The sequence below is a fragment of the Carettochelys insculpta genome, chromosome 2 (assembly GCF_033958435.1).
Source record: "Carettochelys insculpta isolate YL-2023 chromosome 2, ASM3395843v1, whole genome shotgun sequence".
Taxonomy (NCBI): Eukaryota; Metazoa; Chordata; order Testudines; family Carettochelyidae; genus Carettochelys; species Carettochelys insculpta.
In genome coordinates this window covers 270,027,888-270,052,407 of record NC_134138.1, presented here as the reverse complement: position 1 = coordinate 270,052,407, position 24,520 = coordinate 270,027,888, and the positions used below count along the sequence as shown (strand labels likewise).

The window sequence follows — 24,520 nt, the reverse complement described above, 5'->3', positions numbered from 1 at the left end:
AGACCAAGTGCGAACCTTACAGCAAACAGACAGATAGACATACCTCTCTTGTCTGACAGAAAACCTGTTTCTTGCCTTTGCTGGGGACAAGTCTCTAGACACAGAATGTAATTTTCCATTAACATGTACACATAACTCTTTGTACAACCTGTGCACGTGCGTTTCATGGTGATACTGATGACCAGTGTGACGTTGGCTTTTACCTGAGACCTCACGTTACATTCTTTGGTGAACTAGACTGAACATACCAGACTCAGGGGATTCCTGCAAGCCATCTTTGCCTTCTGGCCAACAGGTGTTCAGAGATTATTGAGTCACAAAGATCTAAATCCAAAAGGGTTAATAAGTGTCCCTACAGACAGCTGCGCACGGCTCCCACTGACTTGGATCAACTTCTTATGGTGAATTTGGCCTTAGGGATACAAAAGATGTTTGTGTTTAGAAGCAGCTGCCTGACAATGTGTTTAGAATAAGAAATGAATCTCCAGCTTTATGTACTCTTCACAGGCCTCTCATTCGCTATCATTAGGCAACACTAAATGTATCAGTTGAGTAAAAGAGAATTTGCAAAACCCAACTGAGCATAGCTGCACTGGCTTGGCTAGAGAGTGCACTAATATATCTACAGCGGGGAACTCAACAGGTCCCCAAGCCAGTTCCAAAACCAGGGAACTGCACAGCTACTTTTGTCTTGAACTCCACTAACACACCTCAGACACAGCTCAGAATCGTGGCTGTTTTGCTTTCTTGACCATTCAGTCTAAGATGTTGCATGGTTGTTTTAGCTCTGCGCAGAAATAAAATAATTCTGTATTTGCTCTATTAAAATATGTTTCTCTCAACTGGTTGCCTAAATATGGATTTCGGTGTCTAACTACATTTTGGCACCCAAGTTGTGAAATGTTCTGCTTATTCTCTTTGGGCTATGAAATGCAGGTGGTCAGGCCCACTGACAAGGTGGGGTGAAAGGGGCAACTACCCCAAGGCCCAGTGATTCCAAGGGACCCAAGGCTCCTGGCTGCTGCTATGGTGGCAGCGGCTGAAGCCCCAGGCCCTTTAAATCACCACTAGTCCCCTACACAATCTGCTGCAGAGTCCCAGTTAGCAAATTCTGGAACTGTGCTGATGGAGTGAGAGGGCAGTGCTGTGTGGGTTGAGCTGGGGGCCAGCTGACTGGCCCCACCCCTTCCATCCAAGGCTCCACCCCTTCCACCTGAGGCTCCACCCCTTCTGGGAATACAGAGCTGCCCCATCTTGCTCTGTTTTCCGACATTCCTTAGAATCACAAACTTTTTCAATTCATAATTCACTGGCACGTAAATTGCCTTCCACCTTCCACTTCTCAGTCAGTTCCTCACTGTTTGTGAGACTCAGATCTAGAGCAGCGTCTCTCCTAGCCCCTTTCACCCCCTTCTGTAATAAAACACTGTCCCCTATGCATTCCGAGTATTTACTGAATAACCAGTGCTCGGCTGTGTTATTTTCCCAACAGATGCCTGGGTAGTTGAAGTCTCCCATCTCTGCCAAGCCAAGTCCTGAACTTTGTCTGACTTTGTTAGCTGTTTTAAAAAGCCTCATCTAGCGTTTCTTCCTGGTCAGATGATCATTGTAGCCCCTGACCATGACGTTGCACTTGTTCTTCATCTCTTTTGTGGTTACCAAGAGACTTTTAACAAGACTGTCTCCTATTTCCATCTCAACCTCTTTGATATACAAGGCAACGCCTCCTCCCTTGTCTCCCTGCCTATCCTTCCTGAGCAAGAATTATACTTCTAAGCCAGGAGTGGGCGATAATTTTGGCAGGGAATCCACTCCAAGAATTTTGATAAGTGGTCATGGGCTGCACTGTTTGATTATATTACAAGAGAAGGTGTGGGGTCTGGAATGGAATGTGTGTCCAGGAGGAGATTCCGCCCTGGGGTAGGGGGTTGGGACACAGAAGGGAGGGCAAGTTACATGCTCTGGCTGGGAAGTGCTTACCATGCATAGCTCCTGGCCAGCAGCACAGTGGGGCTCTTAGGCAGGCTGCTGGCATGCCATGGCGGTCCCATGCCACTCAAAGCTGCTGGCTGCTGCTGTGAAGCATGTCTCTTTGTGCCCCATTGGGAGAGAGGGACAGCGGGTCTCCATGTGCTGCCTGTGCCCACAAGCACTGCCCTTGCAGCTCCCATTGGCCAGCTCCTGGCCAATGGGAGTTGTGGAGCTGCGAGGAGTGTGCGGGGGATGGGGCAGCAATAGGAGACACAATGTCCTCCTCCTCTTAGGGTGATTCTGCTGGGAGTGGTAGGGCTGGGGCCACAGCAGGCAAACTGACTTTTTCTGAGTGTGGGACATTTTCCTCTAGCTCCTGCCAGAGGGTCACAGTGGGATGGATCTGGCCATGAGCCATATTTTACTCTTCCCAGTGCTATACCAATATTCCAATTGTGCGGTATCCAGTCTCTAGCCGAGGCACTTAAGAAATTTTTAGTCCAAAAATTTTGGCTCTGCGTGGGTTTAGGTGCCTACACGGTTTGCTAGCAACTGAGTAGGACCTTTGTGAATCCCAGTGGGGCCTGCCGCTGGGATTTAGGCACATAAAGTGGCAGATAGGTGCCTACATCCTATTATGAATCTACTGCTTTTTGATTCAGTTTCCCCATCTGGAAAATAAAATGACAATACATATCTGCCTTTTTAAAGGGCTTTGAAATTATCAGATGGCAGGTGCCAAATAGTATACAAGGATTATTATAAAATAAATGATCTATTAGCTGAATAGTCACAGAGAAGTAGCCATGTTAGTCTGTATCTTAACAAAATGAAAACGCAGTCTTGTAGCACTTTAAAGATTAACAAAATGATGTATTAGGTGATGAGCTTTCGTGGGACAGACCCACTTCTTCATGTCTGGAAACCTGAAGATGAAAGCTCATCACCTAATAAATCATCTTGGTAGTCTTTAAGGTGCTACAGGACTGTTTTTTTCTTTTATTTGTTGGCTGGTTCAATATAAAGACACACAAGGCTGCAAAAAGAAACAGTGAAAAAAAATCATTTCAGGGAATTGCTCCACCCATTTTGGAATCTAACCCAAACAGCAGCCAGTGCTGCCAGCCCACCTGTTTCATTGGGTTCATATTTCTCAATCAGGGAGAGCGCAGATTCCGGGACAGCATCTTTCTCCTGCTGCTCTTCTTGGAGGAACTGCAGTAGGTGGTCCCTGGACATGGTCACTTCGCCTCCAGAGTATTTTTTGAAGATCAAATCTACCTCCTCCCTTTCAGTCAGTTTCTTGTAAAACACCTCTATCTCTTCTCCTTCCAAGGTCTCTGTCTTGGATTTGTCACACTGCTGTAAATGTAGAGGGGAGAAAGGGTGAAAACCTTTTTTTCCTTAGAGCATATTCCAGCCACAGTCTGCACAAGCTCTAAAGAGTGTAGGACATACGATAACTGGAAAGTTATTTGTTCCCTAATGAGAAGCTCTTAACTGACGGCTCTTACTGACCCATCCAGCATCATTTTCTATCCCTGAAACATCAACAATTATGACTATATGTATCACCACAGTGCCTGTAAGCACTAGTCATAGACCAGGACTGTATTGTGCAAGGTGCTGTACAAAAACAATGAAAAAAGCCACTACCCCAAATAGCTTACAACCTAAATATACGGCAAGAAACAACAGATGGAGATAGACAGATGAGGAGTCCAAAGAAACAATACATGAAACTTGTAGTAAGCAAGTAACAAAGGGACAGATGTACAGCCAATTAAAGTCAATGGAAAGACTCCCCTTTACTTTAATGAGTTTGATATTTGGCCGTAAGGCAGTGGTTTCGAACCTGAGGTCTGTGGACCTGCAGGGGGTCCATGAGAGTATTTCATGGGGTCCATGAAAAAAAAGATAAATAATAATGATCATTGAAAATAAGTTTTAAATAAATTGCAAAGTTACAATCAAGTATTGTTTTAAAATTAAATGTCTTCCAAGGGTCTTATTAACTGCTGTCCAAAAATTTAGGTTGTGGTTTCCTTTTTCATTTAATGAAGTGTATAGAGCGGATATAATTGGCTTTGATGGGGGTCCACGAATGGTTTGTGAGGGTAACTGGAGGGCGGCACTAGTGCAAAAGGGTGGTAACCACCGCCTTAAAAGACTAGCAAGGATTGGCAGAAAGGCTGGTTGAAGGTATTTCATACAAACTGCCTTTAAATGGAAAATCTGGGTTTTCAGCAAAAGGAATTTTTCTGAAAATTCCTGTTTTTGTGGAAGGTTTTAATTTTTCCTCAAAAAACCAAATGCCTCCAAATTAAAAAAAAAATGATGCAAATAGGCTACCATGGTGCCTCAGGGGAAATGAAGTTCGGTTTTCATGAATCCCCAATCTCCTCTATGGGTTGAGTTTCCCATCTGGCCTATGTCTCCCATGATGCACCACCACTAAAGACTCCCATGAGGTCACCACATCCCATGAAAAGATATTGGAATGCATTATGGGAGATGTAGTCCCTCCAGGAGCCCAGCTCATTACAGAGAATGGGAGCAAACTGCAGTACCCATGAGACATTACAACAGAATTTTTCAACTGAAACGTTTCCATTTTCTGACTGAAATACTTTCATTTGTGATTGTTCTCTAAAAGTTAAACTTGTCCCTGGAAAAATTCCATGAGAGTTAATGATTTTTCATCCACATTTCCACTGGGTAAAAAATCCATTTTTCCTACCAGTTCTTGTTAACAGACAACTGTATGTGGTACAGTGGTTGCCCTTACCATCTTCACAATGCTACCTCTGCAAGTAGATAATATCACAGCAGCACTTCTTATACTGCCCTCCTGTTGATTACATTGACCAGGATTTTATTGGTAAACACTTTAATTAACTAAAGGTCAGAGTAGCACCTCCAGGTCCCAGGTCTCTGAATGTGGTATGCACACGCAGGGAAAGACAGTTGCTGCCCCCACAGAGCTATTAAAGCTATTCTTCAAGCACTGCCTGACTGCATTGTTCCTCAGAGGAGCAGGCCTGTTTCACCATGTGGAAAACGAGGAAGCACAAAATAATGCAGACAGAGGTGGGGGTTCTGCTCCAAGAAGCTGGTAGAGAATTTGCTGGCCAACCTCCCTGCAGAAGCCATGGGGTGCTCCCACCCAGAGGACTCCACAGAACTAGGGTTGGGGAAGTGGCCTGCCTCTCTTCTGTGCATACGATAATTAGGACCTGCAGTCTGAGGGTCCCTAGCAGAGTCCTACAGAAGGATTGAGGCCTCGCAGGACCCAACCCCATAACTGTGGGAGCAGGTAAAAGCTCTGTTATGGGCAGCATAGGTGTCGACTCCATGGGCGTTCCCAGCGCTGGAGAAACCATGGGGAAAAATGAAAGGGTGCTCAGCACCCACCGACAGCCAAGCTCCTCACCTGCCCCCTTCCCTCCAGCACGTCTCCCCTACTGTCAACTCTGCTCACCTACTCTTCTCCCACCCTTACAGCACCTCCCACCACCATAAATCAGCTGCTTTGTGGCATTCACAGGCTCCAGCAGGGAGTGGGGGGAGTGAGGACGCAGCTCACTCAGGGAAAGAGACAGAAAGAGGTAGGGTAGGGGGAAAGGTCTGAGGGAATGGGGATGTGATGGGCAGGGCAGGCATGGGAAGAGGCAGGGTGGAGGTTTGAGGGAAGGGTGGAATGCAGGCAAGAAGACCCACAAGGGCAAAAAAACCTGACTACAATAATTTGTCGGAAAATACTAACTCGCTATTAAATGCATTTGTCATAACAGAACTTCAGCAATGGCAAGGAAGGGTTCCTTTTTGTTAATAAAGATTTTAAAATACTTAACTTTAAGTAAGGGATAGAAAGAGATCTGATGTTTTATAACAGGAGTTAAAAATTTTTACATGGTTTAAGCAAGATTTGTTTCAGTGGTAAAAATTGAGTCTGAATATATACATGCTACTCAAAACATGACAAATAAAAAACTCTCCATCTGTTTTTGTTTATAAATACAGTGAAAGCTTGGTTATCTAGCACCCAGACTGACCCACCAGCCCCACTCCAATATCTGGCATATTTGATTATTCAGTACATCCAGTTCCCCAAAGCTGCTGAATAAAGTACTGGCACCTCAGCAGCCCCAGCCGGGGATTCCTGGCTGGGTGGCAGAGAGACCCCACCAGCCTTATGACTGGGAGCTGCCTGGGGCATGGAGCCCGGCTGGCAGCCCTGCCATGGGATCCCTAGCTGGGAGGCACCGTATCTATATAAACTGATGGAGGGGATTTTTGTGGTTTTGTTTTGAGCAACAAGGAGGAATCTGTGTCTCTTGCAAGATTTGTGAGATATTAGGTTTCTGTGATGGGAAGGGGATAAAAATGCAAGAAACAAGGTGGGAGTGTATGGGAGTGAAAATGGGCAGGGCAGGATGGGCGTGGGATTAAAAAAATAGTCCCACACAGGGCTATACTCCCCAGCCCTCCACTTGCAGCAGTCGGGAGGCACATTCAAAGCGCTGCTGGGTTTCGATGACTCTGTGTGTGCTTCTTCCATTTACTAGAGCTCTCAAGGGAAAGGAGCAGCTCAGATGTGATGAGATCCTAGAAATCAATCCAAGGGGAACTAAATCAATCAGTCCAAGCCTAGAAACCAACCTCATGGAAGCAGGAAGGCTGGTTTTCAGGACCACTAAAAGCCCACCAACCTGTTACCTTCTTTATCTTCCCACCAGCTCTGCCAGCAAACAGGAGCTCAAGAAATTAGGAGTGTGTATCCCTGAGGTGAGTTCATGTGTCTTGGGTCATTAGAGCAGCTTAACAGCTCCAAGCCAGCGTGAGGTGTTGCATAACTGGCATATTTGTATGCCTCAAATTCACTCTTTCCCCTGCACTGTAAAACTTTCCTTGATGTTATGGCAGCTGCTTGGCATGTTACACCGCTGTGCCAGGGTGCGTGACTATGGCAGAACCAATTCCAGGGAGAAGTTAATAACTTTTTGGCATTTAGTCATTGAAGCTCTGAAGTGCTGACCCACCCATGGCCAATGGACCAGCTCTCTCCCTGAGCTCACCCATGCTCTCACGTTATCCGTATCAATGTCTGATCCTTTCCTGCATCCCCCTCAGCTCTGGGACTCACTGGGACACAGCAGCTCTCACAATGGGTTACTGATTCACCACAGGGGAGTTTTCAAACACACACAGACAAGATTGGCCCAGCTCTGCTCCATGGCACCAAGTAAAATTTGACCACTGATATAACTGGGCATGGAGTGAGGCCAAGAACGGGCAAAATGAAGATCCTAAGACACATGCACAGTCCTAGGGCTGAGTATGGATGTTGCAGATTGCCTTTGCTTAGGCGGTCCAACCAGCAGGTGAGAGGTTCTGGGACTGTGACCCCACACCAGCCCACTCCCTACCCTGCCAGTTGTAACCTCTCCTTACCTCAAAGATCTGTTTGGCATAACTGTCGTCCATTTGAATATTCACTTCTTTAAGGAAGCTCTTGAGCTCTTTAAAGCTCATCTTGTTGTCTTTGTTCTTATCGGCTTTTCGCAGGCAGGTGTGAATCCAGCTGAAACCTGATGTAAGGAAATCCCTCCAGATTGAGTGCTTCCCCTGGCTCTCACCCTGCCCTTGGAAAAAAAACTCACCCAAAGATTCTGGGCCAGGTCTTCAGCTGGTGTAAATGTGCACAGTGCCATCAACCCAATTTACACCTGTGGAAGAGCTGGTCATTTAGCTTTGCAGGGCATTGAAGGACAGAGTGCTCCGTCATGTCAGAGACCCAGGAAGAGGAGAGATCTTTCACCCACTTGGAGTGAGGAAAACATTATTTGCCCGACAATTGCTTCTTGTCCCAGCTGAATGACGGAACATATTTGGAAGACAATGAGCGCTACATTCAAGGCCCTTAATGTGGATTTGGTGGGACCAAAGGAAGCCAATGAATTCCCAGAAGGCAAAACTGATGGATAAAATCCCCTTTCATCGGTTAACTGCTTAAATGCCAGGTTTAACTGGTTAATTGATTAAACAGGTTGGGGGACATTTGGGGAACCTGCTCCAGCCCAGCTCGAGTGTCCCTGCCAGCAGCTTTATCGCATGTGGGGGGCGCTCAAGCACGGCCAGAGCAGGACCTGTCTGCAGTGCCCTGGTCTGGGAGTACCCTGACCAGGGGCTCTCCGGCGGCCATGGGCAGGGCAGGGGTGCTTCAGCTGGGCCACAGAAGCCCCTGTCTGCAGCAAGGGAGTCTCTCCAGACTGGCTGGACTAGGACAGCCTCCCCAGCTGCCCCTCTCCCAAGGGCTGCCATAGATGGCTTCACTCTGGCCCAGCTGGAGCACTCCCAACCACAGCAGCCCTATGGGGCTAGAGCAACCCCTTGCCCGCGGCAGGCAGGGGCCGCTCTCGCCCATACCAGTTAACCTTAACCGGTAAGCTGAAAAAGAGAGACAACGTGGTGGCATACAACCCAGGGCAGGGCCATTGGACTCAAGAGCTAATCGCTATGGTGACCACGAGGAGACACCTTGAGAAGCCGTGGATGGTGTGCTCCATCACAGTGCCCGAGTCCTGGTCTAAGAGTAGAAGACTGTCAAGTTTCCACCCTGAGAGTGGCCTGAGTTGAGGGCAAACAAAACCCCTGAGGGATGCACTCAGTGAGACGAGGAGCAGAGACTAAAGATAGAGGTACAACTAGCCACCTGACTGCAACACTCACACAGCAATTCAGTGGCAGAATCACAAACACAACTGAAGACATCCTGGGTCTCATTCTACCCCGACACATCCCTTGATTCAGTCCCAAAGTTAACTATGTCCCCTCACTTCTGCTGTTAAAAGTTATTTACATCAGAAATAAAGAATCATGGTTCTGAGAAATCTTATAGAAAGAGTTACTCATGTTAAAGGGATGACTCTTACAATGTTAGGGTAGGTCTACACAGCAAAGTTATTTCGAAATAACAGCTGTTATCTTGAAACAACTATCCTAGCATCTGCACAACACAACTGCTATTTTGAAATAATTTCAAAATAGGAGTCGGCTTATTTCAAAATTGGTAAACTTCATTCTATGAGGAATAGCATCTATTTCGAAATAAGTAATTCAAAATAGGTACAGTTAAGACAGGGAATAGAGCCTATTTTGAAATAACCGTAGTGCGTCCAATCACACTATTTTGAAATAGGTTTTATGTGCCATTTTTGTGTGTAGAGCTTTATTTTGAAATAAGCTCTTCCAGAATAGCCTATTTTGAAATAAGGCTGCTGTACAGACACACCCTTAGAAGTGTCCAAAATGGTTAATTGTCTTAAACTGGCAAGCACTGGAAAATGTACTGCAGAGAACTACCCTGCTCTGACAGGGGAAAAATGGACACGGATTCCCAAAATCTCTTTCCCATCTATCTGTACTCAGACACATGATGCACATTTCTTTTAAAGAAATCTTTTCATCGCACCGCAATGCCAGGCACATCCACTGAAGAAAGACAATGTTTAAATTCTAGGCTTTAATTAAACATCGGCAAACCTAAAATGAGACTCTTGCTGCACTATAATTCCAGGCTGGACTAGACTGATAGTAACTGTTTCAGACTGGATGCCAACATGCACCATAATTATTCTTCCAGAAATACTGTTTGCTTACCCACCCCATTCAACCTAGATTCTGACCGGGAGTTAAAGAGAGAGGCATGTTTCCACTTTGTAAATTACAACCTCTGCCCCAAATTTGTATTATTTAGTTACAATCATCTCCACTCTTAGATGGAAATAGTTCAGTGGTTTAAATTGGACATGCTCCAGAGGTGGCTCTTCTGTAGCTGTGACAACCACAGAGGTGGTGGAGGGCCACAATCATCATAAACTTTAAGCAGAATGAAAACAACCAGGCACATATTATTTCTGGCAGCACACCATCCTGGTCATAGCCTTCTCCAGACATGAGGGCTCTAGAAGGCAATAACTTGCATGAGCCCTAGTGAAGCCACCACACCTAGAAGTAACAAAAGAAGAGCCACTGTGGCAAGATGATGGCCAGGGAAGTGAAACCTAGCAGCAAGATGGTGGCTTGGCTGCATGTGGTAGCATGAGGCACTGGGCAGGAGGAGTGGCTGAATTCAGTTAAGAGGGGAGCTACATTACTGTTAGCCCTAGCAGTGAGGAAAATCTCAACAGAAGTGGAGATGCCAAAAAAGTTTGGGAAACAACGGCCCTGCTTCATCTGAGTTCAGGGTTACAATCTGATCTCCAGCATGGATCAGGAAGAAATAATGGTGATCCCACATTACATCGTAGAGTAAATTCACTCTCCCTATGTTATGATATTGTATAATACTGCATGGACACAGCATGGGGCTTTCACTGGCCCCTGAAACATCAGGCCTTGGTCGCTGTTGAAGACAGGAAATTTTGTTTGGTCCCCTGTGACGATTTTTACTTGTATGCTCCCAGTGAAAGCCAAGGGGAGGTGAAGTGGAAGGCAATGGACAGTAACGCTAAACCCGCAAAGACCTGTGAGGGGAATACATAGTATTAGGAGCCAGAAAAATATGAACTTAAACTCCTGTCTACCGTGAAGGACACAAGAAAATTAAGGACTGGGCAAGAGAAGAGACAGGGAGATCCCTCATTATCAAGGGCTAATTGGATTAGGGAAGTCCCAGTGGTAAGCATCAAACTCTTAATTAGGTTCAGCAAATACCTCAGGGCCAAAGACAGGCTAAGACAGGCCAATTCAGAGTAATGTCAGAAGAAAGCTGGGCAGGGTGTTTCACTGTGATGAGAAGTCAGAGCCTGACTTGCAGGAAAAATAGTCCACCAGGCTGTGAACCCTGGCACAGACTAGCTAACAGCAGGTACAGAGTCCTCCAGCTGACGATGCTGGTTCTGGCACCAGAACCACTGGTACATCCAGCAGCTATGAAGTCATCGAGAGTCCTAGTGAAGCTCCCTCACCCAGGAGTAAAAACAAGGCACAGAGGAGCTAATGTAGCAAAATGCTAGTGACAGAGGAGAAGGTATTGAGCTAGCAGGGAGATGGGGCTTGTGGGCTTTGTCTTCAGATGGAAGCACAAGGCACAGTGTGAGAGGAGTGGTTGAACTGAAATGAGGAGGAGCTAAATTTTAATTTTGCTGACTCCAGCAGTGAGGCTCCACCCTAGAGGATGGACTATGTCTGTCCCTCAACAGCCACTAATACTTCTTCATTGTTTGGTCCATGCTGGTCAAGCCAGTAACTTCATTCAGACATGCCCACATGTATCTGAGGGAAGAATCTGAGCCTAAGCGCTGAAAAGATACACAGTCTTCTTGTGGCTTTAAGAGAGCTTGGAACTGGCCTTAAGCAAAAGGTATTTGAATCATTGAATCCCAGGGCTGGAAGATACCTCAGGAGATCATCGAGTCCAGCCCCCTGCCTAAAGTGGAATCAAACCTAACTAAATCATCCCAGCCAGGACTTTGTCAAGCCAGGACTTAAAAACCTCCATGGATGGAGATTCCACCACCTCTCTAGCTAACGCATTCCAGTGCTTCACCACTCTCCTGGTGAAATAGTTCTAATAACCAATCTACACCTCCCCTCTGTAACTTGAGACCATTGCTTCTTGTTCTGCCATCCGTCACTACTCAGAACTGCCTCTTTCCACCATCTTCAGGAAGTTGAAGGCTGCAACCAAATCGCCCCTCACTCTTCTCTTCTGCAAACTAAATAAGCCTGAATCCCTCGGCCTCTCCTCGTAGGTCACATGCTCCAGGCTCCTAATTATTTTTGTTGCCCTCCACTGGACCCACTCTAATGCACCCACATCCTTTCTATACTGGGGGCCTGAGAACTAGATACAATACTACAGATGGGGGCCTCACTAGTGCTGAATAGAGGGGAATAATAATTTCTCTAAATCTGCTGGAAATGCACCAGCAATTTGGTTACACCTCACTCTCTTGAAGTATCATACTGTCCAGCCACAACCACTGTCTGTACTCAGAGAAGGTCTCTCCTTATCTCTTAGTCACTAGCTTGCACACACTGTACTCCAGTTACAGATGCTGAAATGAGAGAGATGAATAGCAAACTTCCCAATTCCTGATGACTGTTTTGCCATTTAAAGAATCTTTGGGCCTCTCCCTTCACTGGCGTTTGTTTCTGAATAGCTAACATAATGGAACCAGGACTCCAAGTCATCCACAGGTTAAATACAGAAAAGTTTCATGTGAGTTTCTTTGTCTTACCATAGTCTTATGTCATGACCTTCAAGGGATGATGCCATGTCTCAGTGAAAAGACAATGCAGGATTCACTGAGAAGTCCAACTTAAATAGACTTAACATCACAGGACATAGCACAACATAGGGGGAGAGAGATGTGGCAGGCTGGCTACTGACTAATTCAACTTGTCAGTCCTGCTGGAGGTACCAAAGGACCTCTGAGGGGAGACTCCACTTAACCATAGTGTGTGAGACCACAGCTTGAATAATTAGTCCATCCAGGTGAGTGCACTCAGAAGACAACCATGGGTCAGTGGCTCTCAGTGCTGATTCAGGTAGGTTGCTTTAATAGCAGAGAGACTCACAGAGAATCCCAAAGGCCAAATGTGGTCCAAAGAGTTTAAAAAAAATGCAGCCCACAAACCCTCACTAATATGCCACAAAGCCTCCAGATGCTCAGGGATCTACAGTACAGTGCATGAAATCAACTCCACTGAAACCATGGGAAAAACTCCCATTGATTTCTATTGGGTCAGGATTTCACCCAGTGACTCACTGGCTTTGCCCTTCTCTTGCGTTCCCTTCCCTTTCTCCCTGTCTGTAATACAGCTATATAGTATGTAAGCTCTTTAGGGAGAGGTATTTCTCCTATGCTGGCGTAAACAATTCCATCAATTCAGTAGAACTACACTGATGTAAAATTGGTGCATGAGAGAGGCAAACCAGCTCCTCTGTATTACATGGACTATAAAACCCCACAAACACAACAAGCCTTTCATTAATTGCCAAGAAATGCCCACCCCAATGACCATGGTGACTGCAACAGATCCCTGAACAATCTAGGAATTAATGGCTTGTTTTATGGTAAGCCCTCAATGAGGCAATTCTTTCTTTAAAGGACTCTCACACCCATGTAAACCAGGAGTAAGTCCATGGAGTTATACAGCTGTAAAGTCAGCATGAGAGGAGACTCCGTGCTTTGTTCATAGTGCAGTTTTTGCACCACCACCCCTGACACAAATGCCCCACATGAAACAGACAATGGCATCTTTGTTGTGGCTGGATAATTAATGGCTTTAACATGGCAAAGGATACTGCTGGAGTTTCTGCCTCTGGCTCATAGAATTGCTCTTGGCTATGATTTTCCTCAGGCCGGCAGTCCAGTGGTTGGCAACAGCTTCAGAACTGGCGATGAGGTCCAGGTTTTTCCTCTGGTCTTTAAAGATGATTGAAAAACAGCGATGCTCAGGGACATCTTTGGCATACTTTTCCATCCCCTCTGTCTTGTGACCCAGCCTCACATCCCGAATATCTTCAATGGAAACTGTGGAAACAAAGGCGCCTGCTATCAGTGGGGGAGGGGTTGTTAGCCAGCCTTATCTCGGCTGGGAGGAAGATGTGAACAAACATCTCTTCATTTTCCTTTTCTTTATAACCCTCCCAGTAAGGTCTGCAGGACTTTCTCCCCACCTCTCCCAAACAGAGGGATCAAAAGGCAGAAGCAGCAATATCAAGAGAGGAGGAAGCACTCCTTTGTTCTTTGCTTCCATCATCATTTGAACAAATAAACAGGACTCCTACTGGAAGTAGCAATGGGCTGTCTACTGTTTAGTGCAAAGGACTGATTTCTACTCCTGACTCTGCTACTGACATGCTGTTTGATCTTGCCATTAAGACCAAGATTTTCCAAATGAAATTAATTTTTTGGTGCCCAACCTGAAATGCATTTACGGGGGCTAATCTTCACAGAGAGGGTACTCGTCCCATTCTGAAAATTATTCTTTAGGTTTCTCAAATAGTTCCCCCAAACAATCACCTGCTCTGTGCCTTCGATATCCCATCCGTCAAATGCTTTGAGAGCTTCATCTATCAGGAACAGCAAACCTCTACTGATGTGTACGTATAATTAAGTGCCATATGAATCACAAATGCTGAGGAAGAATCACCTCAGTGTATAACAATGTCTCAGCCTGCTACTCACATCAATTTCATCCAATCTTACCACAGAAGAACTGCTGGAGAAAAAAAAAACTTAAAAAAAAAATCTCATCTTCAATGAGAGCAGGATCAATGCCAGAAGATTGGACCCTTATGTTTAGAGCCCATCATGGATACAAAAATTGAATCCGCATCAGTATCTGCAAAAGTGAGCCATGGATATCCACACGGACAACCACAGATGCAGATACCTGTGGATATAAATTAGATATCTGCAGATTTACAGGGCTCTATTTATGTTAGTTTTGTCTGCCTTCCGTTTCAAGACTCTGAAAAACGAAAGCATATTGGTCTAGATTCTCTTCCCACAATGATGTAACTCAAGAGTCAGACTAGTGTGACACTGGTATGAGGGGAGGAGAATTTGACCTATTTTCCTGTTTGTTCAAAATGAAACATCAAAGCAATTGGCCAACATCAGCCATAACAGGACAAACTTCTGTCATCAGCTATGCCCCTGTGACTCCAGCCCCATCATCCAGGGCAGATGTGATCCCATTTGCTGCAGGGAATCAGAACACCTGGTTCAAACACAAATATTTCAAATATTTGATCTGTATGACATCCTCTGGGTAGAAACTGACACCAGAAGTTAAATTTGTGCCAAACAATCAAGGTGACTATTAGAAAAAACCTAAACAAACAGAGAAACAGAGGCCTGTTCAGTATGTGGACAGAAACACACAGGATTAAACAAATCTGTGTAACCTGCGGCACATGCACTGACTAGCCATTCAGTAGAGAGGGAAAATCCTGCAGGGAATACTGGATCAGAGGAAAGGACTCACTCAACCTGTTTTATTTATGTTGGACTCTTCTTGATTTGCAGAATTAAACCAGTCCCTGAAGAAAGGAGCTGACATTCTGCTGCTGTTAGGAGATTGTTGCTATTATAGCTCATTAGTTGTCCTACGTTTTTGTGTGTGGAGAAAATGACCTGGATTAAATCTGGAGCTTCCTACACGCTAAATCTGTGCCCTACAATGGAGCAACACTCCCAGTCAATCATTGGCTGGGCAAGCAGTAAGGCAAGAACACAGTCCCTCCTAATGTGTCACTGCAGAAGTTTTAACTGTTGATGCCCGGAGAGTTAGGACTTGGGAAGAGATGGCTGCTTGCGCACCCCAGCTTTTCAAAATCACATGGAATTCCTCACTATATTACTCCACTAGAATCCTGCTCTGTGTACCTCTAAGGATGGGGACTTAGGTGAGGGACCATCCTTCACTGCTAAAATATGCTTCCCTACTACTTTAATCTTGAATTTTCTCCTTAATTTGAACCATTTTTTTCAAAGTAAAGGTAATGGAAAATTGAAAACAAATGAGGCAGGTGGTAGAATCATAGAATCATAGCGCTGGAAGGGACCTCCTCAGGAGGCCATCTAGTCCAGCCTCCTGCTTCAAGCAGGATGAACCTCAACTAAGTCATCCTAACCAAGACCTTGTCAAGCTGGGACTTAAAAACCTCTAGGGATAGAGAATCCACCAGAGCTTCACCACCCTCCTGGTGAAATAGCTTTTCCTCATATCCAACCTACTCCTCTCCTTCTGTAACTTCAGACCTTTGCTCCTTGTTCTGCTATCTGTCACCACTGAGAAAAGTTTCTCTCCATCCTCTTTAGAGCACCCCTTCAAGAAGTTGAACGCTGCTATTAAATCACCCCTCAGTCTTCTCTTCTGTAAACTAAATAAGCCCAAATCCTTCAGCCTCTCCTCATAGGTCATGTGCTCCAGCCCCTTAATCATTTTGTAGGAGAAAACAATTCTTGTGCACCAATCCTTCTTGTCTTGCTTCTGGGGTCATCAGAGGACTGAAATTAGAAACCGCAGAGTAGCCCATAAGTAGTATTCTGCTCAAGTGAAACAATAAATAAAACGTGATAATTTTTAATCCAATAGGAAATCTAGAACTGACTCTCTGGAATCCATGGACGAGAACCCCTTGTGTAGCAAGACAAGTCCATTGGGGGAAGAAATGGATGAGGGAAAAAAGATACTGTAGTAACACTGCAAGAGCTATTGTTAAAACAACAGAGATTGGCTTAGAGAGCTGCTCTGACTGGAGTAGGTAAGTGGAAGGCTGGGGATAGGACACTAAAGAGCAAATAAACTAATTACTCCTGACGGACTTCTGTGCCACTGTGCTCACACCTAGAATTCATGCCCCAGGCAGATTTCTTTGCTTCCACACAGAAAAGTGTCTTTCTGACAGCAAAGCTAAGAGAAGCCACAAGCAGGGGAACACACCCCTTCCCAGAAGTGTAGGCATGTCAGCTGGGTGCCCAGGGCAGTTGGGAGAGATGTTAACCACTGCAGAGGGCAGGGCTGGAGGTGCCCCAGCTGGTGCTGGGTCAGAGGCATCTCTCACCTACCTTTCGCACCCTGCCGATCCTCCCCAGTCAAGCCATGTCCCTTGCACCCAAACCCCACCCAAGGAACTTGTACACCTGAACTCCGACCCCACTGAGCATCTCGCCCTGCACCTGGCTCTTCCCACTGGATGTCTCCCACCCGCAGCAGACTCAGATGCTAGTTCCAGCTGGGCTGGGGGCGGGGAACGAGCAAACTTCCCCTGCACAGGGCAGCCAAGTCCAACTCAGACCTACACCAAGAATCCTCCCACGGCTCTGCACCACTCCCACTTCCTACCCCAAAAGCAGGGGAGGGGTCACTGGACAGGAAGCTGCTTCCCCACCTGCCCATCCCCATGCATGGGGATCGACCCCATGCCCAGATCCACACACCAAGCCCCACCCCACCCCTGCATCCAAACCCCGACTCCTGCACCATGACTATTCTCGCTGAGCCCCTTCCTCCTGCATCTGGACACCCACCAGACCACTACATGCTGAGCCCCCCGCCCCCATACTTAAACCCCCAAACCTGATGAGCACTGCCCCGATGCAGCTGGAACCCCAAAGGAGCCCCACACCCAGCACTCATCCCCAGTGAGCCCTAACCAGGTGCAGTCCAGCCCACACCCCACCAAGACCCAATCTCTGAGCACCTGGACTCCACAGAGCTCCATGGTTACACACCCAGACTGAGACCCCCCTGCTGAGCCCCAGCCACCTTCAACTGGATCCCCCTGCAGAGTTCCTGCACCTGGAGCCCCCCATGAGTCCCTGTGCATCCAGACCCCCCCAACACACCCCATCTCCCCACAGAGCCACCCACACCCAGACTGCCCCACACAGAACCCTCTCACCCCACACCTGGATTCCCCCAACACACACTTAGCCCCTCCAGACTTGGATCCTGCCAGGCTAAGCCTGGCTGCTCACACTTAGAGCACCTGACGTGGCTCTGCTAACCCAGGTGAGTTGCTCCACCAGCTCCTCCTGGGGGAATTCTGCCCAAAAATTAAGATGCTGCAAGAATCTGCAAATTTGATTTGTCCACAGATAAATGTGGAGGCGCCAGAACGGCAGGGGGGAGCACAGGAAACTGGCTGCACAGAGGTGGGAGATCACCCTGCAGCCCTCCACATTACCCTCACCTCTCAGCCCCACTCCCACTCCCAGCACAGACCTCTGAGCCAGGCCCAGCCTTTGCTGGACGCAGCCAGCTGTCTGTGTTCCCCACCACCACTCTGGAGCTTCCACGCTTATTTATGGACATATACAAATTGCAGAATATTACAGTATTATGTGCAGAATTTTTCAGTTTTTGGTGCAGCATGTTCCAGATTTTGCCTCAGAATCTCCTCAGGAGTAACTAATTAAACAAGAGCTTTGAAGACAGCTTGAGAGCATGAGGATTTTTAAAAGACACATCTATTGGGCTGATAGGAATTGGTTTTTATTTAAGCTTTATACCACTCAAAGAATGCATTCATCTCCAAAGACAAGAGCTCAAACCAAAGCAACTGGGCCAGTCTATTTCCAAACATTACCTCTTTGTTGCTATTGGAAAATCTGGAACCAGGCCTAGTGCAAAAATATTATCGGCTGCCATGTTACAGTGAGGCTACTGTACATGAAGATCTAGACTAGGCCCCAAACTAAGCAATCACTACGTACAGCAGGACACAAAGAGAAGCTTGCAGTGAGAAGGAATCAGAAACAGCTCAGAAAAGGGGAGGGACTTTTTTTAATCACAGAAAAAGAAAAATGGGACAAATTTAGCAGTCAGAAAGACCCAGCGCAAGTTCATGGAGCTGCTTGGGTATAACTGATTACAGAAATAAACTAGAAAATGTATTATCCTTTCTTTTTTGTCTGGATGTTAATATTTACTAAGGAGTCGGTTTGTATTTGGCTAATGCTTTCAGCAAAACACAGGGAGATTTGCATAGTTCTGGCCCCGGGATATCAGTTCAAACAGATAATCTGCTTTAAATTTACCTCCTACCTTTTTACAGATTAATGTTCATGTATAGACAAGCCCTTAGTCTCCTCACACCCTGGTGCAGCAGGCTTTATTATGATTATACCTTCTCGGCAACTAACCTCAGAAACACAAAATTAAATGGTGCAGTAGGATCACACCGCATGTCAGTGTGATCAGTGTTGGAAATGAGAACGAGGAGTCCTCATAACTCGAGTCACCTGCTGTAGCCACGAGACAACATTCCTCTCCCGATTAATTAGCTGACAGTACTGTGTGGTATTCACTGACATTGATTTATTCTCATGTGCCATAACTGACTCAAGCAATCAGATCTGTTCACTGCAGGAAAATGTCAATGAGAGGTTTATCCCCATGCTAACAGCAAGCCACCATATTTGCATACAGAGCTGTACATCAAGGCACAGAACAGTTGCTTATCCAGATGCCTTTCAATTTAAACTCTGCAAGATCTGTTTGGCCCACTGTCAGGAACAGATAACAGACACTATCCAACCACAAAGCCACAACACCAACTAGGGCATCTGCTGCGAGAGCGCCTGAATTTCACAATATACACACCAAGCAGCAGCATTATTCTATTTGTTTAACAGGGTAATGTAGTTCTTCTCAGCCGCACTCCAGGTGATTAACAAGTAAGGGCTAAAAGGGCTTGTCTACGCTGCCACTATACTGCGCTGTAACTTTCTCGCTCAGGGATGTGAAAAAACACTCCTGATCTCCCAAGTGCAGCAAGATACAGGGCTGTGAAGCACCAGTGTAAACAGACTCCCAGTAATGGGAACTGTGCTCCTACTGCTAACTACTTCTCTCATGAAGGTGATTTATTTACAGCAGGAGAGCTCTCTCCCAGGCACTAGTGCTACGACCGCCGCACCATGGAAGTACTGTTGCAACTCCATTTTAAACTCAGCATGTAGACAAAGCCTGAGATGTACACACATTTTACAAGAACCTGGTGCATAAATTTTAAGCACAGTACAAGACTCCCCTCTGTACTCCATCCACATAGCTGAGAGATCAGCAACCCATGACACACATGCCAAGAGCAGCAGGTGAGCTGATTTTAACGGCACGCAGGGTGGGAGCTAAGCCCTGCCCCTCCTCTCCATGCAGCGGGGACCTTGCTCAAAGCCATACCACCTGTGGATTAACAAAAGACCAGCTAATGCTACCAACCACCACTTAAAAGCTAAAGCTCTGCATCAGTTGTAAGAAGGACTATTAGTGTCTTTAAATAGTATCACTGGCACTCAGACCATACATATAGGTCAAAATGTCAAATTTTAGCACTCTGCCTTGGAAAGGTCACTGACCACTAATCTAGATTTTCATATCATACTGAGCACCATGGTATTGGAGATCTATTTAGACAGGGTGAGTCTACACTTCCATTTCTCTTTCAAAAGAGGTATGCAAATGAGGGAAATTGAAAATGCAAATGAGGTGCAAATTTACATATCTGGCACCTCATTTGCTTAGATATGTAAATCTGCACCTCATTTGCATATTTGATTTCGCTCATTTGCACGCCTCTTTCGAAAGAGGAATGTAAGTGTAGATGCACCCACAGGGTTTAGATACCCATAGACTCACACCCACTTATTACCACTGCCCCTTCCACATCATCTCTGAATTTGGCCCTAAAACAGGACACGACACGTGGCCTGTCACAATCCACACAGAACATGTTCTATTTTGCCAGCTGACTGCCCAGCAGGCAAACAGCCCCTGATATGCCACAGACTGGTTTAAAATACAAAGCTGGGCAGGTCTCCATTTCATAAAACTTCAATGACTTTGATAAATGCTCACTATCAACAGATTTATCAGCTTTGTTTTCACAGCAACTTGAGCCTTGCATAACATGTTCCCATTAGCAAATCTTTTCAGAGACAAAGACAAGTCCAACTGTGAAGCCAACATTCCTGAGAAACTGCCCAGCCAGTTGGGGTAGAGGGAGATGAAGGGGTCCTTCCAATGGATTGGTTTGGTATATAGTTTTGCCACAAGGAGAAGGGGGAAAAATATTCTCCTCAGCCTTTGAGGATAAGAGAAGAAGCAATGGGCTTAAATTGCAGCAAGGGAGGTTTAGTTTCGACATTACAAAAAAAACTTCTGTCCGTGTGGTTAAGTACTAGAATAAATTGCCTAGGTTGGTTGTAGAATCTCCAGCATTGGAGATATTTAAGAACAGGTTGTAAAAATATCTAACAGGGATGATACAAAAGGTGCTGGGTCCTGCCATGAGGGCAGGGGACTGGACTTTATAATCTCTTGAGGTCCCTTCCAGTTCTAGTGTTCTAGGTCACGCTTTGCTTCTCTCCACAGGCTCCCTCTTTTCAGTCACAGCAAACATAAGCTTCTTCACTTCATGTTTAAAGCCCTTCACAGCCGAACTCCACCCTATTGCTAATCTCTTATTCAGTACCCAAAGATCAGCTTCTGCCTCTGATTGGCCCCTCATGCTGTCTCCTTCGCCTGCTTGGTTTTCTTTTATGTTTGAGAGGAGCTCCCTGTAAACATCTGCAAAGCTAATGCATGATCCTCCTTCAAAACCCTCCTTCAAGCTCTCCTCTTCCACAAAGCCTACAAAGATTTGACAAGCGTGCTGGCTGGAGGTCTGCTGAGTCCACTCTGTGTGCACCATGCTGACCAATACTACCCTGCTGAATCTTTGTACTCCCCCACTGATCTGTTTGTACATGTTGTCTCTAGTCTTACCCTTGGATTGTAAGCTTTTTCTGTTCTGTATACAGCGCCTTGCACAGTAGGGTCCTCGCACACGACTGGTGCTTCTAGGTGCTACAATAATACAACACAAGCTGTATTATCTGGCACCCCCATGGAGCTGGAGGTGCCAAATAATCAAAGAAGTCCTTGATATTATGGCTGCACTCCACCAGCTCTGCTACCACTGCCACTACATAGACAGATGGACCTGCAGCCATGGACCCCAGCCCTGGCCAGGCAGCTGGACCCAAGCCTGCAGCTGCTGGTGGAAAGCAGGCCCATGGCCCTGGCTGGCCAGCTAGCCTTGCAGCCCCAACCAGACAACCAACACCAGACAGACAGACAGCCCCCAGCCCTGTTGTTGCCTGCAGCAGCCAGAAAACAAGCTCCTGGTCCTGCTGGCACTGGCTGGAAAGACAGCCCAATGGCCCTGGCCAGGCAGATAGTCCCGAGCCCTGTTGCTGCTGGCACCAGCTGGATAGCTGGACCCACAGCTGCAGGCCACAGCTGGGCACCTGGCTGTCCCAGTCCCACAGCAACGAGCCCTGCACCACCAGAGCAGGTGCCAGTTAACTGAGCTTGCCCGTTATCCAAGTTCCGAATGGCCCTTTCACTGTACAATTAACTAAATAATAAGAATTAATTATTTTGACTTCACAAATAAGAAGCAGTCCTGTGGCACTTTAGAGACTAACATTTATTAGGTCATGATTTGTTGTGGGTAAAACCCACTTTCTCAGATGACTTCATTGCATTTACCAGATGCAGAGGAATGCCTAAACATTTCATTTGTTGACTGGCAAAGAGTAAGAATGGCACTAGGGGTGTCCTTTGCAGTGTTCCCAGTAAGCTGTGGGCTTCTGCAGCTGTTCAGGAGAAATTCAAATTCTGCCCAGCTGATTAGCAGAGCATCTTCTGCTAGATTTTTTTCATTTCTACTGGTGGGCACATTTGCACATGCCTCAGTGCACATTAAAATTATTCCACACATGAATGAAAAAAATCTGCACACGGATGAAAAAGATTAAAGGGCACATTGGTCCTTACCCAGGTGCAGAACACACAGCTGAGTAAGGCACCCGAAAATTTGTGGCACCATTAAATCTTAACGTCCAACCATTCCCGCCTCCTATCTCTGTTCTTTGGCTGTGCTTTATCCGCAGAGGTTCTAGTTAACTAAAAAGTGAAAAAGCCTGCCAGAGCTATCAGCATATCCTGAAACTGTGAAAGAGCCATTTGGGTAGAAATGGAGCCATTAAGAGGCACTTGCCAACCCCAGGTATATACTGTCAGTTTCCAAATTTACTGTGTTAGTTGACAATTTGAAATTTGCTTTAAAAATATTTAATTAGTATGTTGCTGAAGATTGTAAAATCACTGCTCTAAAAAACTGTCATCCCTCCCCTTCTCCCCTCTGTCCCAGGCTGCCATCAGGCACAGGGGCAACAGTTTAATAGTACTGTGTAGGGCCCCACAAATCCTAACAATGTCCTCACTTAGCACCATATCACACCCTTTCTTTTCTTCCTACAGCTAATGTAGCTGGCTGATTCCCTGGAGGTTAAAACATTGCATCCACTAGCTTGTTAATATCAGCAACCCTGACTTGTAACCTTTTAAAACTTTTCAGAAACATTTTAAAGGAAACACCTAAACTCCCATGATAGGTAAGTCATGAATAGCTTTCTGATAAACAATGATAATACAGTTCCTAAATGGAACAGACAATACAATAATCATGCACCCAAACTGTATAGAAACATGTCCTTTATACGGCCGGAAATCAGCGAAGTTCAGTGGGAATTAAGGCATTTTCTAAACAGCAAAGGTAAGAAGAACACAAGAACAGTCACTATTAATTTCATTTGGCAACCTCCAGTTCTCATGTTAGGAGAACGTGTAAGTAATATTTCTTTATTTACTTTATCCACACCACTCACAATTTTATAGGCCTCCATCATACCGCCCCTCAGTCGTCCTTCTTCCAAACTGAAAAGGCCCAGTCTTATTACTCTCCCCTTATAATTAGCCATTAGAACACATTTGAAGGGATGTGCTAGATTCTTTACCAGGTATCTGAAACACAGCTCCCAGGAGGCACTGCAGTGGAGTTTACTGATCAAAATTTTCTGTTTTTTGACAAACAGATGCTTTTCATGAAAAATTCCATTCACACAGAAAACAATTTCAGTGTCCAGTTTGTGACCAGCCCTTTGTCTATAGAGACAAAGCCTCACTTACCCAAGTTAAGCTGGGACCATGCTGGTTTAAGTGAGTTTTTTTATTAAAGACTTCCACCAGTTTAACTAAATGAATTAAAATTCAACTTTAGCTAAAGCAGTGCGACTTTGCCTATATGGCCTAGGGCTAGGTGATTTGGCCATAGTTTAACAATAGTGTAGAAGCAGGGCTGGAAATAGGAGAAGTATCTTCTGAGGCCTTCACCTGGGGAACACACCAATTAATTAATATTTGTAACATGCTTTGACAATGGAAGCAATAGGTATTGTTCTGCCTGGCTATTTGCCCACTTCCCAAAGCACACATTTCCTCTCAGCCATCTGTTATTCCTGTCACTTGAATGACCTGTTATTGAGAGAGACCAGCCTAATCTTTTCCACTGGAAGCCAAGAGCTGACGTTTGAGGATTTCGTTCCCAGACAGAAATCCTTCTCATGGGCACAAGCCTGTGGGAGAAGATAAGGGGCAGCCACATTACAGACTCCAGGCTGCTGCTGAAGTTGAGTAGCCAATAACACAACACAGAGTACCAGGCCTGACTTCTCTGAAGTGAATAAAGAACAGGAGGTGGGAGGGGTCCCGGTTGATCTGGCAGCTTCCAAAGTGTACAAACAAGAAGCCACCATGTGGTGTACTGTGTGTGGAGGCTTGGGGAAGACTGTGGAGACCCTAATATACCACACTGGCCTACATCTGTGTTCCACCTCTCAGGTGTGAACAAGGAGCCCTGCTCTGTTCTATCTACTGCAGGCTGCACATCAAAGGAGACCCACTATGGCGTGTGTTCTGGGGGCAGAGAGGTGCAAAGACCCTTCGTTCTAATTACATCCCTATGACCGTGCTGGGTTCCAGCACAACTGAGAGCAGGAACTGCTCCCCCCTAGAACTCCTGAGACACAAGCCACCCCACTGGGAGCAGGAACTTGGCTCAGCACAGTGTTCCAGCACTTGTGCAACTACTCAGGAGAGACTGAAATGCCTTCCCTCCCCTCCCCCCCAGCTG

General features: G+C 46.0%; 1 protein-coding gene across 2 annotated transcripts in view; it reads right to left on the bottom strand.

Moving 5' to 3' along the window:
* The window catches only part of PLCD1 (phospholipase C delta 1), a 90,414-nt gene that overhangs the window by 27,370 nt on the left and 38,524 nt on the right, over positions 1-24,520 (bottom strand). For both annotated transcript variants that reach the window (XM_074985165.1, XM_074985164.1), the window contains exons 3-5: positions 13,289-13,517; positions 7,426-7,555; positions 3,102-3,333 (exon numbers count right to left, since the gene is read on the bottom strand). In XM_074985165.1, coding sequence (XP_074841266.1) covers positions 3,102-3,333; positions 7,426-7,555; positions 13,289-13,517 — 591 coding nt within the window. The remainder of the gene's footprint in view (positions 1-3,101; positions 3,334-7,425; positions 7,556-13,288; positions 13,518-24,520) is intronic.